Genomic DNA, 15,777 nt, shown 5'->3' with positions numbered 1-15,777 from the left:
CAGCCAGAGAAGGGAAGAAAAGTTGAAAATGTGGCGGCATATTGAGGGTGTGAAGACAGCGTTGCTATCAAAGCACTTGTCACAATGAAGTCGTCAGTTTCAAAAGATGACGCTGCTTTTCCAAAACATCCACGCGATCGGGAAGCATGGAAGACCCTTCACTGATTACTTGTAGATGTGTGAGTAAATTAATCGAAACTAATATTACTGTACTTGATTGCTAGTAACTACACTAATTTCACATTTTAAGACACAAACAGTTTACACGTTAATAGTACTGTCAGCTAGGCAATCTCATTAGGGGCAGAGAAGAGGTCTGAGCAGCCTAAATTAAGCCTAGCAAAAAAAAATAAATCTAATTTAAAAAAGGTTACCTATTTCATGAAGCAATATGAAATTGTCATTTTTGTTGACAGTGCGGATGCACAAAAAGGCGCAACTAATTTTTGTTCAAATATATCATCAAAAAACGCAGTTACAGCCTCCAGTTATCTTTAATTCATGATTTATTGGGGAGGGGGGTGGGAGGGACATTTTGGCTAGTGACTTTGGAAAATCACTAACCACAGCGGCCAGTGAGCCAAAATGTTAATGTCAAGCCCTAGATACAAGGAAGTATAGATAAACATGCTTATAAGATATTTAGGAAGGATGTGACAAAAACTGCTTACACTACATTGTACACTATTAGTATGAAACCACCCATTGTGGAATGTACACCACTTCACTGTAACTATGGAACTCTGAAATTCCCTTTCTGATACACATTAACTATAATTCAGCAGAATATAAAGCCTGACAGAGACCACTACACCACATGTCAAGACTTTCCACTTTGGGTAGCAATCCATCTGCTGCTGCAGGGCACTGGAAGCCTGAATTTCTCTGATCAAGGGTGTAGGGAAAGGGCAAATTACCTTCATACCGCGCACAGGTCCAGCAAAGTTCCACAGCTATGCCGATCACTAGCTGCCATGCAGGGTGATTGGTATAGGAAGTGGGACGACCCCTACTAGGGGCCTTGCATCTGCAGCGTGCACAGCAAGGACGAATGCACTCTTGCCGTGGGACCCTGGACACTATGTAGCCCCCATAATTTCCCAATAATCTGCACATTGACCAGAACGGCACAGGCAGTTGGCATTCTCTATTTATAACCTAACCATCATTTTCACACATTGTCTGTCACTTGACCATTCTGGGTTGGAATTACAGCACAGAAATAGACCCAACACCTGGACCTGACACCTTGCCACTGATCTCTGCCACCCCCGATGTGGAGCATATCTGTTCACCGCCACCAACCAAATGAGACCAGCAAAGTCTATGAGAATTTCCCAGATCAAAAGTTCATTGCAGGATTTAACCCACAAAGGTGACCCAACCACAAAGTGACAGCATGAGGAAAACCTAAATGGTCAATGTAAACACTTAGATCAAGGATGGACAACACAGGTCCATAGGGTTAAATTCTGGAATTTGATTTTTTAAGAGGGTGTGGGGCATTTGACACTGCTGACCTAAACCTGATTTCAATCAGAAAAATCAACAGTATTGTTTAAGTTTCTAAATACATAATTGATTTTTTGCATTTTCCATATAAATTTTGTTAGATTAAACATACTTTTGGTGTTAGTTCATACTATGACAGTTTTTTTCTTTTCTTTTTTTTTTTTTAAAATATTCCAAAATTACCTAAATTTAGCACCGGTTCCAAGCACCAAAAATTCCAATGTCTTAAGATCTGATGCGTTCTAGAATGTTCTGGTGCATTCTAGAATCATCCAACAGCTGTAAAGTACCAAACTACAACTGACACTCTACAACAATTTATTTTTATAGTCAGCAAGCTCGACTATAAAGATCGATATAAACTTTAAAAAAATTGTTTATGCATGCAGGAAATTTTTCAAAATTCCAAATGAATGAGATATGTTATTTTAGCAAGTCTGGAGAATGAGAGGGGGGCACAGTGGTGCAGCAGGTTTGGCCAGGGCCTGCTCTCTGGTAGCTCTGGGGTTCGAGTCCTGCTTGGGGAGCCTTGTGACAGACTGGTGTCCTGTCCGGGGTGCGTCACCTCCCCCTCCAGCCTTGCGCCGTGTTAGGCTCCGGCTTGCCGTGGGACGAGCAGCTTCTGACTGCGTGCGTATGGAAAATGAGACGGATCCACTTGGAATACTCCCATCAGCGTAACTAGATGCCACTGCGAGTCATCCTTGCTGGACTGTAAATCTAATAGACCCTGTCCTCATTTCAGTGTTTGTAAGGGTACCATTTCAGTTGTACTGCTTATTTACTGCACATCTAAGCACTGTAATTTTGCACTTAGTGTGGTGAGAGACCTTAGTGCCTCTCACTCAGTGATCTCTCCATGATAAATCAGCATGACCACCAAGCAGGCATTACCACTCCCCTAACAGTTTTTTTTTTTTTTTCTTTTTTTTTAAATTTAAAAAAAAAAGGCCCAGCTCGGACGGAATCATAACTGTCTGTGGCGGCATGAGAGAGGGCTGTTGTCTCCCGCCTGCAGAGGTCATGGTGTCACCATCCTAACACTGCAGTCTCTGTGGGAACCTCTCTCGGGTCAAAACCAGTGAGCAAAGCTGGCATCATTTGCCACAGTCAAACAGAACAATGTTTTGCTTTCACAACCAAGAATGTTGGTTTAATCTCTGATTGGACATTATATCATTCTGTGGTTTAAAAAATAGGTAAGCAAGGAAAAGAACAGGGCCACAACAGAGAAGAACCTGGAAGTTAAAGGCCAGTATTGCTCCTCCTATGCTAAACACACTCATGGTATAGAAGTGTGATGGAGGCCTGGAGGTTAAAGAAAGCAAAGAGCCATTGGAATCCCTGGCGTATCCCAGATGACTGACCAGGCATGAGGTTTCACATAGAACAAGCTCTAGAAGGCAGGAAGAACAACCAGCTGACTTCATGTCTTTATCTTGATCCTTGTGACAAAAGTGGTGGGGCACAGGGCAGTTAGGATGCAAAAAGGGAGAGTCAAGATAAGCGAGACCACCGGAATGTGGCTGAAGATCAACCCAAAATGTCCACTGTTAATGTGCATGCAACATCCATTTATTATTCATTTTCTTTGGAGATGGCATTATCCAGGGCAGCAGGCTTATGACTTGATACCTGATTCCACCAAGCTGATTTTTAAACCAGATTGACTTTGTCTTGGGATATGACCCTGATAAACTATCACTGTGACTAACTCCCCAGTCTATACTCCATTGCACAATCACCGTAAGTTAGCTCCTGCAAATGGTGGGGGGCTGCACATCATAATATCAAGATACACCCAGTTGCTGTACCCTTACTCATAGCCCACAACCAGAACTGCTTCAGTAAAACATATTCTGCTTTTTAATAGAATGCCATAAGCAGCTTTGGATGAAAGTGCCGACTGAGCGGCTAAATGAAACAGTGTGGGTTGGGTCCCAGCAGGACGCCCGGGCTCTGTCGGCTGCACAACAGCAGGGAACCACGGTTCAAGGAGCTCAAAGCCCTGCCAGCAGACCTGGGAACCTTAAAGACACAGAACTGAGGACAAACTCCCTACCTCCTACCCTCTATGACACAAAAGTTCTGAATCAATGTCTGCGTGAACGTTAATTCACTGGACCACTTTAAAACGAGTCCTGCGCAGCTGGAACGTATGCATCGTCCTAACATCATAGGGTGGAATGGACTGCCTCTCCACCAATCCTCTCTATTTTCAACAAACAAAGGGGCCATGTCTTGCATCACTGTAGGCTGTTTTACCTCATTTCACTGTGGCACGGCACCGTGGCACAGCGAGTACCGCTGCTGTCTCACAGCACAGACGTGGATCCCTTCATTCGTTCAAAGAGCATAGGCTCAGTCTGTGGGGAGTTTACATGTTCTCCCCATGTCTGTGTAGGTTTCCTCTAGCTGCTCTGCTTTCCTCCCACAGTCCAAAGACATGCTAGTCAGGTTCACCCATAGTGTGAGTGACAGAGTGTGTTCCACTGATGTATAGATGAGTGACCCATTGTAAGTAGTGTATCTAGCAGTGTAAGTCACCTTGGTGAATAAGGTGTGTGGGCTGGTAATACTCGAGTTCATTGGAAGTGGATTTAGAGAAAAGCATCTGCTAATTAAACAAATGTAATGCTCAGCTGTCAACCTCAGAGCTCACAGCTCTTCCACACCTCCCTTAACAGCACATACCCCGAACTATACACCCCTGCCATAAAAAGGTAGATCTTCAGAGAAGAAATGGGCAGAGAGCACATCCTGCCTCCACTGGTGAGCTCCGCCAATGTTCCTTTTTGTTTGGAATCGTCACCCATCCCAACCAGCTCTCAATTAAAGGGCACAGTTAAAACCCTGGTCCTGTGCCTAAGCATGAGTCTTCAAACACAAAGAAACAGCTCTCCATTTCAGAAGGTTGTTGACCTGCAATGACCCATGCGACTGACTGAGCAAGAACAGGTGTGCCTCAAGCAAGGAGCCATTTATCTTCCAGGCATGAGACAGAGTGAACATGAAGTTGAAATGGAGGGATGCAGTACATGAACTGGCAAAAAGTCTGATGTTAACCTTTCCACCCTGAAGAGAAGGCAGTGCAACAAGACCTCCCATTTGTGTTTGGAACTTGTCACTGTCCAGAAGCATCCCAGGTCTGCTGGTGGAGCAAGACTAACCTGTGTGACCTGCTCGAGTCCAACTAATGATCACTACCCAACTGGTCCTGCAAACAGCCCATCAGAGTGTAGTACCCAAATGGGTCATTAAACATTGATGTGGACATCAATTTTTGTCTGCGCATGGATAAGCGATAAGAGTAGGGTGTGGTGGTGGGGGGCAAGCTGGTGGCTGTGGTTAAAAGCAGAGGGGTCCAATCCTCTGTTGCCTGCGGTTAATCTATTATCCAGCGCCAGCTGCCATGCTTCTAGTGCATCCCTTCCGGCTCCTCCTGTCTCCACTGAACAGGCCATTTAGCAACCCCCTGCTGGGCTCCATCCTGCCACCATCCACTACCCCCATCCATGACCAAGGATCCTCACAGCTTTCTCTTCCATGCAGTGGTCAGGAGCTGGGTGTCACTGGCAGAATCCAGGACAAAAGGCTGTAGATTCAACTTGCTGCCAGATCCTTGAGAATTGGTACATAACCTGAACTTCTCCAATAACATCCGTCTGAATAAACAAAGCATACATAATGAAGTCTTGTAAGTCTCTCTGAGGAAAAGCATGTGCTATGCATAAGAATTGGAGCTATAAGGTAGATAGAGTCAGGTCACTGGCAGTGAAGACCTTATAGTTGGCCATCTGGACACCTGGCCAGGGAGGTGTATCACAGAATGGCTGTTTTCCATAGAGATGGCAGCACCTCCAAGCACCCCTAAAGACTTTCTCTATTGAAAAAGACTACATGGAACTGTGAACTGCTTCCCCAGAGACAGATGTCCGACAAGAGAACTTGTATCTAAATTAAGAAGCGTCCTAAAAAACTGAGCAAAAATGGATTCTACTCAATCTTTCCAGGCGTCTCTCTGTACATGCCCTGTTTTACTACACTGTCAGTCATTGAAAGCTGCTGTCTAGAGAAGGACAGCCAACTTGCTTGGAAGAAAGTTGATTTAACTCTGACTGTAGGTCAGATGCCTAATGGCAAGGCAAAGGTCACAGATTCAAGCTCAGAGGGCTCTGCTGTAACCTTGAAAATGATACTTGACATCAATTATTCTGCCAATAATAGTAAAAAAAAAAAAAAAAAAAAAAAAAAAAACAGAAAATCTGTAAGAGGTCCTGCTGACCATCTAATGCATCCACAAAATTTCAGCAACCTTCAGTTCTGCTTCTTCACTGAGTCTGTAATCTGGTGTTGAGAGGAAATCCATCACGTTCCTGCCCACTTCCCCCAATGGGGAATCCAGAGCTCATCCTGAGTGTGCGTGAGCAGCTCCCAGCTTCCCTAGCTGCACCCGTGGCGATGAGAACCTTCTGGCAGAGGTGATGAATGGGAGGGGTAGGACAGTTGTTTCAAGCAGCAAAATAGATCCTTTCTCACAATGGTCATTTCTCCTGACAGTGACTTATGGGGTGCATTCAAAACACCCAGTAACAGAGGGCTTTATTTCTAGCTAGGAAAACCCACCCTGGAGGTGCTCATTGCTGCAGAATTCCAGGATTAGGTAAGAAGCATAAAGTGCAGGCACAGAAGAGTACACCTAAACACCACCTGCATCAGCAGCAGTAAAACACCACGGTTGATAATCATGAACTGCTATTACTATCTTGCTTGGCATCTCAGCAGTCCACATGTAGGAACACCAAGACTTTGTGGGCTTATTTATGAAATAATTCAACCTTTTACTATCAGGGAACCATCTGGGATAGGCACGAGTCAGTTTAATCTCTTCGGTCTTTTCAAAATACATTATAGTATTAACACTCTCAGTAGCCACTTTCATAAAAGCAAAACATTTGTTTTTTTTTTTTTTTTTTTTAAACACATTAACCATTGGAATAAGACATGTTATGGAAGCTATTCCGGTTGCATTTAGAGCTTAAGGGGACAATACAACAAGCTCAGCGAGTAGCTAGAGGGCAGCCTGGGGCAACTGACACACTTCCTTTGAGCAGCTGTCTTTTCCTGAGCTCATGCACTAGGGACAGTCAACCAGAAGCTCAAACATGCAGACAATGTGCCTGCCCGCCCGCCCGCCCGCCCGCACACACACACACACACACACACACACACACACACACGCCCTAAAGCCTCGCAAAGGATTCTAATGGGGCTATTCCCAAGTGGCACCTTATCAAGACGACGCCCAGCAGTGGGAGGTGAACGCCTTCCCTGAGTGCCTGGGGCAGCTGGTTGCCCAATGCTTTCACTCCACCCCTTTGGCCAGGGTTCCAGTTCACCGCTTACTCATTTCAGAGACTGCTAATGCTATTGACAGACATGTCTGCACAAGAAAGCCAATGACAACATTAAAAGCAGTTGCTTTACTTGTACCGTTTGAATATCTAGGAAATCAGTCCCTCACCAACACTGCAAACCGCGCCCCCCCAGAAAGTCCCACCCATCCAGCCCAAGGCTCTATGAAGGAGCTGCTTCCTGAGAGATCAAGCATCAAAAAGGAAGGGCTGCTGCAAAACCTCGTCGGCAAAATATGGACAGACTTGAGAACATGTTCCGCCACAGCCCAGCACACTAGGCGCTACTCAACGAGTCAAAGGTCAGCTGGAGCTCTACTGTGCAGAGTGACCTTGAGCCAGACACAGGGGCCTTGTTGCCTGGCAACCTGAACAAGCAGAGAAAAACAGCACTGGCTGTTGAGGCGTGGCCAGTACTGGGGGGTGTGGGGTGCTGAAGCTACCCGTGTTACCAAAAACATTTCCACTAGACAGCTTTTAGTGTCTGACAGAAGAAACCTGGAGCTCCAAGAGTCCAGCTGAACTTCTAATCCATGTCATGCCTGGGCCTTGTGGTGAACCATTGCAGTAGGGTGTGGGTGCTCCATACAGCTCTGCAGTTTGGGCCAAGCGGGAGGAAATTAACAATAATGAGTGGAATTCTCTTTGGTCACGCCACGGTCAGCAAGTCTGGTGACTCTGATTCCTGGAGGAAATCAGTGCTGGGCAGCACAGGAACTGTCCCTGAGTCAGACACATCCAGGGATGCGGAGTGCCTTTTAAAGGCTGCTCCATCTTGTAGATCGAGAGTGTTTTTTTCCCTCAACTCTAAATGGGCATTCCTTGACAAGCAGGGTCGTGTTGCTACATTTTCTAAGCCTACAGATGCACTGCTGTGTTATGTAAAGTGTTCAGCAGCAGGGCTGTCAGATTCTCCTAAGCCAGTTCAAAAGCTCTTAAACTATGGAATCGGAACCTTTGCTGTTTTTACAATCCGCTGCGATCAGGACAGCAACGCTGTGGGCCATAAGGGGTAACACAGTCCAAAACTAAGCTTAAACATATCTTAAACTGCTTACAGCCACTTTCTGGAAAAATATTTCACTAGGATACCCTCAAAATCTGTTTGATAACCTCTGGTGACACTACATCAGAGCAAGTAGTAGTTATAATGAAATGTGTGAGTGCAACTGCAGCAGCAGCCTTTTTCTGCACCAGCTAAATTATTTTGTAGTGCTACATGGTACAAGTACCAGAGTAGCAGATTGTGTAGTGGTTAGTGCCATTGCCTTGTAGTTGAAGTGTCCAGGTTTAAATCCCATTGCAGTACTCTTGATCATGGTACACCCTGCTAGTGGGGGGGGGGGGGGAAACAGCAATACAAATGATTAAACTGTAGGGAGTTTCATGTACAAACCTAACATTCTAAGTCTCTTAGAATAAAAGTGCCCATTAAATGAATGTGTCAGCTCACTGGGTCTTCCATAGACAAGATTTATTCACAGAAACCACTCAGTTTGTCAGACACCATGCCTGGAAACTTTGCAGTGAAACATTGTCGCCCACCCCCCGACTTAACCTGCGCCCTAACTCGAAACTGAATTGTAATCATGAACCTCAGCACCTTCATGCACATAGCAAATTGTACCATTTATAGGGATCTAGCTACCAGCAGGCAATTAGTAGGCAACTGTAACGAGAAACTGGCATGATTCCAGGTAAATTCCCTGAAATCATTTATAGCTCAATTACACAAGCAAGATGCTTGTCCTGTGCTGACAGAGGGTCCTAGCAGCTTGCCTGCTGGTTTCACAAGAACTCCTGTGATTTTAAGGTCTCGGCTGGCTGAGGACCTTTTCAGCTGCATCAGCGTGCTCATTAAAGGCTGTGTGCATTTTCAACTTTAAGAAGAAGCAGACACTACATGCAATAAACATGCAGGTTTTGGTCAGATGTGGAGGTTTTTTTTCCCCCTTTTCTGAAAAGACTTCAATTTGCACATGGGCAAGACTTCTTCCAAGAAATTACAATGCTACAACCTGACTGTAGAATGTCTTCCTCTGCCACATATTTATAAAAAAAAAAAAAAAAAATGGACAAAATTTCTTGGACATGGATTGGTGCAAATCCCAGAAGAGGAGGGTGGAGCGGGGGCCGCCCAGGCTGTTTCCTTCTGATCGCCACAAACGTTCTCAGGGTCAAGAGTCCCATTCCGTAACACTGTGGTACTTTTTTTTTCCCCCCCTGGTGGGTTTCCACTGAGTCTTGCTGAAGATTACCGAGGTGTACAGAATATGACATGTTTAGCCATCTTTGCTGAGGACACATAGCACAAGGCTACTCACAGTAAAGACTTAAGTCGAACAGAGGCATTTGGAGACAAAGAACTGACATTTTCAGCACTGTACTAGGACAGCATGGGTGGGAGGGGAGTCACTGTCAGTGATTCACAAAAACTGCTGTGGATAACGACCAAAGCAAGATCTTTCCAACATGGAAATGACAATGACACACTGCAAATAACAGCTTTTATTACAGGCACTACAAGCAGATTGAATAGATGACTGTTGGGGGGGGGGGCACAATGTTGAAGTAATTAGATCTTTCAACACTTGCCCATCTTTGCTTTTTACTGAACAGAATTTAACCTGGCATTAGAATGGAAGAATATGGGTACGGACATCAGACAGTCACAGTGGACACAAACATGAACTCAGTTAAGAGGACAGGACTCACAGAGGACTTCTCAAACCAAGAGTGGAGCCAGCAGGTCCTCTGTCTGTCTGCAACATGAGTTGCGGTGTAGCAGCCTGGACAGTCTCCAGGAGGCCTATGAAGAGCCTCTTCCGCTCTCCGGCTGAGCAAGAGCCACAGGAGTCAACACGAAGCAGAGACAACACGTCGCTATGCGGCAATGTGCTTTGGCAGCATCTGTTGCCACGGAAACGAGGACTCAGATAAGACTTGAGAAATGGTGACAAGGAGTGTTTGGCACTCTGTTGGTACCCACCTGTTACAGTTGACAAACATTAGCCATCCTCGACCACTCCCACCAGCCTGAATCAAACTGCAGATATGACTGGCTGATCCTGATATCAGCAAGAGCCTAGTACTTCTCAACAATGTCACCAATTTGTACTCCCCTTAATATGATCAGCAAGTGGAAGAGCAGCAGTGCAAAGACTGGATATGGTGAACCAGAACCAGGAACAAAGCTGCTCATCCAGATCCAAGTCAGAACTTTCCTCATACGATCAGCCCTATTACCCACCTCTCCCTCAATTGAACTTGGAGGGTTACTCGCTGAGCTCAGATTATGGCCGGCTGGTCACCAAGCTTGTGCCTCAGGATGGTGGAAAGCACAAAGCAGTGGGAGGGGGAAACTCTGTAAAGGCCCAAATATTTGTATTTATGTACCTGGGGGAGCCCTCGGCCCACAGCGAGTAACAGCGCATACTATTACCCATGTATGCTCAGGCAGTTCATGTTGAGAACCTCTCAAAGGCACAACAGCAGAACTGTCTCTGACCTAGGAACCCCTACGTAAAAGTATTCCTGCAAAGATGCAAGCTTACATCATGTAGAGATAAGGAAGCTCCGTAACAGATGAGTGCTCTTCCATAGCATTTCACAGTGCTTCAACTCAAAGAAACCAAATGAAAAGAGACACCATTCTTTTCCTTGAAGCCTGTGTTTTAGCATGAATGACATATTGAAATATATACATGAGTAATCCAACAGAAGTTGTTCACTGAACATTTTTGTAACCAGGCTAAGAGTCCAGCTTATGACAAAATCAGAACTGCCCCAATCCAAACCTGCATTTTATAACACCTATGTAATGTATTGATGGCTCTGTAGGTGAGCATCTTGCTATATATAGTAGCAAAGCAATTTAGAGAACAGTCTACCTCAAGATCCTTTCTCCCAATGAAGTGCAGAAGAACTCAACCAGGGAGGATTAACAGCACACAGAGCACTCAATCGAATCCTGCCCTCCATAGTGTTCATCCACAGAATGAACACAGTGCACCACTCCCCTCAGACTGTCCCTTACAGGCCTATGGGGGCTGATCACATCTGACATGAGGGGACCAATGGGAACCAATTCAGTTTCAGCACACAGCAGGTCCTAACAGAGGGCTTAAGGATGCAAGCGAGCAAGAAGGCAGGCGGGGTTTTGCGTTCCAGTTCCACTCGGTTACAAATGAGCACATCCGCCCCCCCCCCAAAAAAAAGCACCAGAGCACTCTCTCCCTTCAGGGAGGCATGAGTGTGCCCTGCAAAAAGTGGCCTTTTCCATGTAGCCAAGAAATGCCACCCTGTGGGTCAGGTGTTGGAGGGGCCCAAAGCAACGCCCACACCAGAAGAACAGATGCAACTCAACAGTTAACCATTCAGGTTTTAATCCCATTAATGACGTCAGTAAGACACTCCTGGAAGCGAATCCTTTCATTACTGTAGGACTGTAAAGCTAAGGCCAGTCACTGCACTGGGACCAAAGGAGTGGTGGGGGTTACTACAGGACAAACCATACAAACTTATACCCCAAGATCCCAGAAAAAGCACCGCAGAGAATGGCTGTGTTCTCAAAGACGAGCTCGGCTTTGATTTGACCGGCAAACAGGTCCATCAATTTTATTCATCTGAGGAAATGTAAGTGACAATGATAACATGAGTTCCATTGCTGGCCTAGCAAGACTTCTCTGTACAGGCTGATCACCTCTTAAAGTGATCACCAACAAGTCTGACCATGTTTAATTTGACAAGGAAAGCCATCACCTTGTGTCCCACACAGGGAGTCGCAGGAAATTAGTGTGATCTTGCGTATCACAGAGGTCACTCCCGTTCTTGGTCTCCTCCTTCGTATGGCAATAAACAAGGTAAAAGAAAACACCGTAAAGCGTGCACCTGACAGACCATGAAACAAGACTACGGCCATGGCATGTCCTTCACCCGTGCAAATAGCCTCGCGTTCTACCTGGGAAAAGAAAACATACACACACTAACACATTTACCCACCTGCAATACAAAGGCTGGCTTCACACATTATTGATCCTGCCATACAAGTTACACCAAGATTAATTTTAACTACAAGACAAAGCACATGTAAGTAGCTGGCCTCGTGCAGGAAACATTCGTTCCCACAGGCTTCACACATACTTGTTGCTTTGGTGGACGCCTTCCTCCGAGACCGTTTACGCTTAGATCTGTATTCTAAGCTGCTTATTTATGCAGAGGATGTTCTTACTCTATCAATTCATGAGCCCCTGGCTGAGGTACTACAGCAAGAGTGGGATTCGAACCCTGGACCTTCACACACACACACACACACACTGGAAGGGAAATGGGTAGTGGCACTAGCAGTCACCACCTCTGCCGTCCCGTGGGACACTTCCCACAGCGATCACCTCCACGCCGACGACGGCGTTCGCCGGGAGCCCACAGGCCCACTCACCCCACTCGAGGAACTCGGAGACGTGCTTCTCGCGCCGCAGCGGCGAGTTGCTGCATTCGTGGTACAGGCACAGCAGCAGGTCCAGCAGGGTCTCCACGCTGAGGCGGCCCTCGGCCTCCCGCGGGCCGTCCAGGAGCAGCTGCTCCAGCTTCTTCAGCCTCACCTTGGCCGACATGTTGACTGGCCGACGCCCGCAGAACTAAGACTTAGTCTTAGAGAGTCGCTTCAGAAATGACACTGAAATATTCAGAAAACAAATATATTCCCGCGAGGAGCTCCGACAGCTCGGCCCCTGCTTGCTTCTCTCCTTCCTTGTCCTCCTGCTTCTCCTCCTCGAGTCCCGGGCGAAAACAACAAACACTACAAAACTGCGGCTTATGAGTCCGAGGTGGAGCGCCGCTGAAATCCCGCACTGATTCCTTCAGCTACAACGAACCCGACATCTTGTTAAAGGGGCACTCTGTGGCCTCGACCCCGTTGTTCGGCAGCGCTCCCGCCGCCATCACGCTCCTTCTCCCCGTACCGGACGACCAGCTGCTCCCATCGGCCTCGGTCTGCGCCTTCCGCCAAAAAACAGGCACTTGCACTACTTCGTCTCGTCGTTTGCGCCCCTTTTCAGGCTCAGCGCCGTCGTCCGCTCGCCGCAATCCGGAGTGCCAATTAATCCGAGCAAATCACCGCAAAATCCCGCACTGTGTAATTCGCGTTCTTTATTTTGTCAGCTCCAGTTTCTTTTATAGCTTTTGAGCTGCCTTTTCTCGACCGGAGCCTTGGCTAGAGGTGTGGAATATGGCTGAAGCGCCGTCCAGCCCCGCGCTCGCTCCCTCACTCTCGCGCACTCACAATCTTCCAGGGAATCCGGACCGGGCTCGCGGAGCCCTGCCCACCGGAAACGCGGTTGACGCTAATGACGTCATCGCGCCGTGTAAAAAACGCCGGGATACAGCTGGCACTGACTTCATCGCTGGATGATGCTAGCGACACAAACACACCGGCAATATAGCGAAGACGCAACCTTGTAGTCAAAGCAATGCACATTTGTCCCGTTCCTTCCCCCATTGAATATATTTGTTTATTTAGAAATGACACTCAAAAAGTATGACTTGCTGGGAGACTACCTGAATGATCTTTCTCCCACAGACAAACTAAATCACTGCACTTTCTTTCACGTGTAATCATCATAAGGGATAAGTCATACAGGACACGGTTGAACTGACAATATGTGCTTAAACAATGATAATAAAGCAAAGATTTTTTCCACTTTATATTACTTTAAAAAACACTTACAAATTGTTCCTTTTGAATGTATATCCAGCAGAAAACAGCCTGCGCAATGTCTTCTTGGTTTTTTTTAATCATTACCTGAATCCAGAAAACCACAATCCCCCTGTAGACTCTTTTATCAGCCGTGCACAACACATCAAGGTCTGGTTCCAAACAGCAGATGCACCATGTTGTTGCACACCTTTGCCTAACTTCCCGCTGACTGAGTCATTCGGCGCAAACAAACACCAGGGACACAGATCTGGCAGGCAAACACTGGAGAGCAAAGAAACCTGCTTGACACAACATTGTTTGCAGTTTGTCATGAGTAAAACAAGATTTTATACACGATTACCTTCACACGTTTGTCCAAACTAACAACCTGTCATTGCGAAGTTAGCTGCAAATAGACGGCCTCTCTAGATGGCCTTTGTTTGTTAGATCGGTAGGGTCAAAGGCGTGCACTAGCACACTGGCAAATGTGACGTGACAATGTGGCCATTGAGCTTTCAGCAATCCTCGTTGTTGCCGCATCCGTAACTGCCACCCGTTGAGAAAAGCACAATGTTCAGTCTGAGACCCAGGAGGCACAATGTACGCATTGCTGTTGCTCTGCTTCACTGCATGCCCGCTGCCTTCGTACGTTGTTTTCTTCTTTTAGGCCGATTGACAGTCAAGTGGAGCAAACGTAACCGAATCAGTCTCTGGTGAACCCCACGTGAGTTAAGCGAACGGGAAGTGTCTTGCACACCTCCCTGCTAGTCCTGCAGGGTGGCCCTGCCGTTCCCTCACTCAGAGTGAGAGGCAAGATGTCATGCGCTGGGCAGATGAATGATAGGACATGCTGTGTGCCGCAATCACAGCGTTACCACTCTTCCATCATCCTCACACTCACCCCCCCCCCCTTGTTTTCAGGAACCACTAATCAAGAGTTGTGTTCATTGCACTTAACCCTCCCTCACTTACACACAAACACAAACTCCAGCCTGGCACATTATAACTCTGGTTGAAACTTCAACAAAGTGTCTCACGCAATGCAGACATTTGCTTTTGTACTAGTGGTTCACGCAGAGTGCACACAGTTTTTCTCACAAAGCTTCCCACACTAGTCAAGACCGGTTCAGACTTCCACACACGCTGCAGGGTTGGGTGGGGGCCTGGCGTCCATCCCTGACAGCTACGGTCCGCAGCTCGGCCTCGGCTTTCCACTCTCTGTCATTGTCAGTGTCTTTTATTCAGGTTACGGGGGCAGAAAGTGGAACATGGCAGCTTCCCGAATGTCAGCGCAGAGCTCTGGTTGCCAGGCTCCTTGCTGCAGGCCAGCTTGACTGACACAAGTGAAGGGTAGCGCAGTAGATAGATGGAGAGAGAGCGAGCGCTGTGCCTTGGCCTCGAGTCAAAACTCACAAGCAAGGCTGTGATAATGGACACGAGTGGTAGACACAGTGCAAGGTGAGACACCAGAGTGGTGACGAAACACACAATCAGTGGTGGTACGGTGGCACAGCGAGTAGCGCTGCTGTCTCAGAGTGTCTGGGTGGTGAAGGAGGACGTGGGTTTGATCCCTGCTCAGTCTGCGTGGAGTTTGCATGTTCTCCCCATGTCTGTGTGCGTTTCCTCTGGGCGCTCTGGTTTCCTCCCACAGTCTAAAAATATACTGTTCAGGTTCCCCCTAGTGTGTGAGTGACAGAGCGAGTGTGTTATACTGATGTATGGATGAGTGACCCAGTGTAAGTAGTGTATCTAGCAGCGTGAGTCACCGCGGTGAATAAGGTGTGTGGGCTGGTAACACTACATAGAGTTCGTTGGAAGTCACTTTGGAGAAAAGCATCTGCTAAGTGAATAAATGTAAATGTAAATCAGAAGAACCACTGCATCACATCAAGGGGATGGTGGAGTGGATGGTACACAAACTGCCTCAAAAACATCCTCTGGGTTTGCGTACCTGTCAGTGCAACCGAGTTAAATGTAACGTAGTAACGGTGGTTTTCCTTTTAGTTTCCCTTTTGTTTGGCTTCCCAGGCTGACACTGGTTTCGGCAGAACGCGTTTGCAAAACTCAGGTTAAAGGGTGGGAGCCCTTGTCTGGCTGTGACCTGATCATTTTTGTCCTTCTGTTTATTTGCGCCTCTGTCATCTTGTCTCACATCAC

The 15,777-nt window shown here is 46.8% G+C and overlaps 1 protein-coding gene across 5 annotated transcripts in view; it reads right to left on the bottom strand.

Moving 5' to 3' along the window:
- cdc42bpb (CDC42 binding protein kinase beta (DMPK-like)) overlaps positions 1–13,232 on the bottom strand; it is a 49,945-nt gene extending 36,713 nt beyond the window's left edge. For 3 of the 5 annotated variants that reach the window (XM_018727634.2, XM_018727633.2, XM_018727635.2), the window contains exon 1: positions 12,364–13,231. In XM_018727634.2, coding sequence (XP_018583150.1) covers positions 12,364–12,538 — 175 coding nt within the window. In that variant the 5' untranslated portion in view covers positions 12,539–13,231. Of the gene's footprint in view, positions 1–12,363 lie in introns of all 5 variants that reach the window. The other 2 variants (XM_018727631.2, XM_018727632.2) reach the window with 1 other exon arrangement.
- Positions 13,233–15,777: the final 2,545 nt, after the last annotated feature.

The sequence above is a fragment of the Scleropages formosus genome, chromosome 15 (genome assembly GCF_900964775.1).
Source record: "Scleropages formosus chromosome 15, fSclFor1.1, whole genome shotgun sequence".
In the NCBI taxonomy this organism is placed as follows: Eukaryota; Metazoa; Chordata; class Actinopteri; order Osteoglossiformes; family Osteoglossidae; genus Scleropages; species Scleropages formosus.
This window is presented reverse-complemented; position numbering and strand designations above follow the sequence as displayed.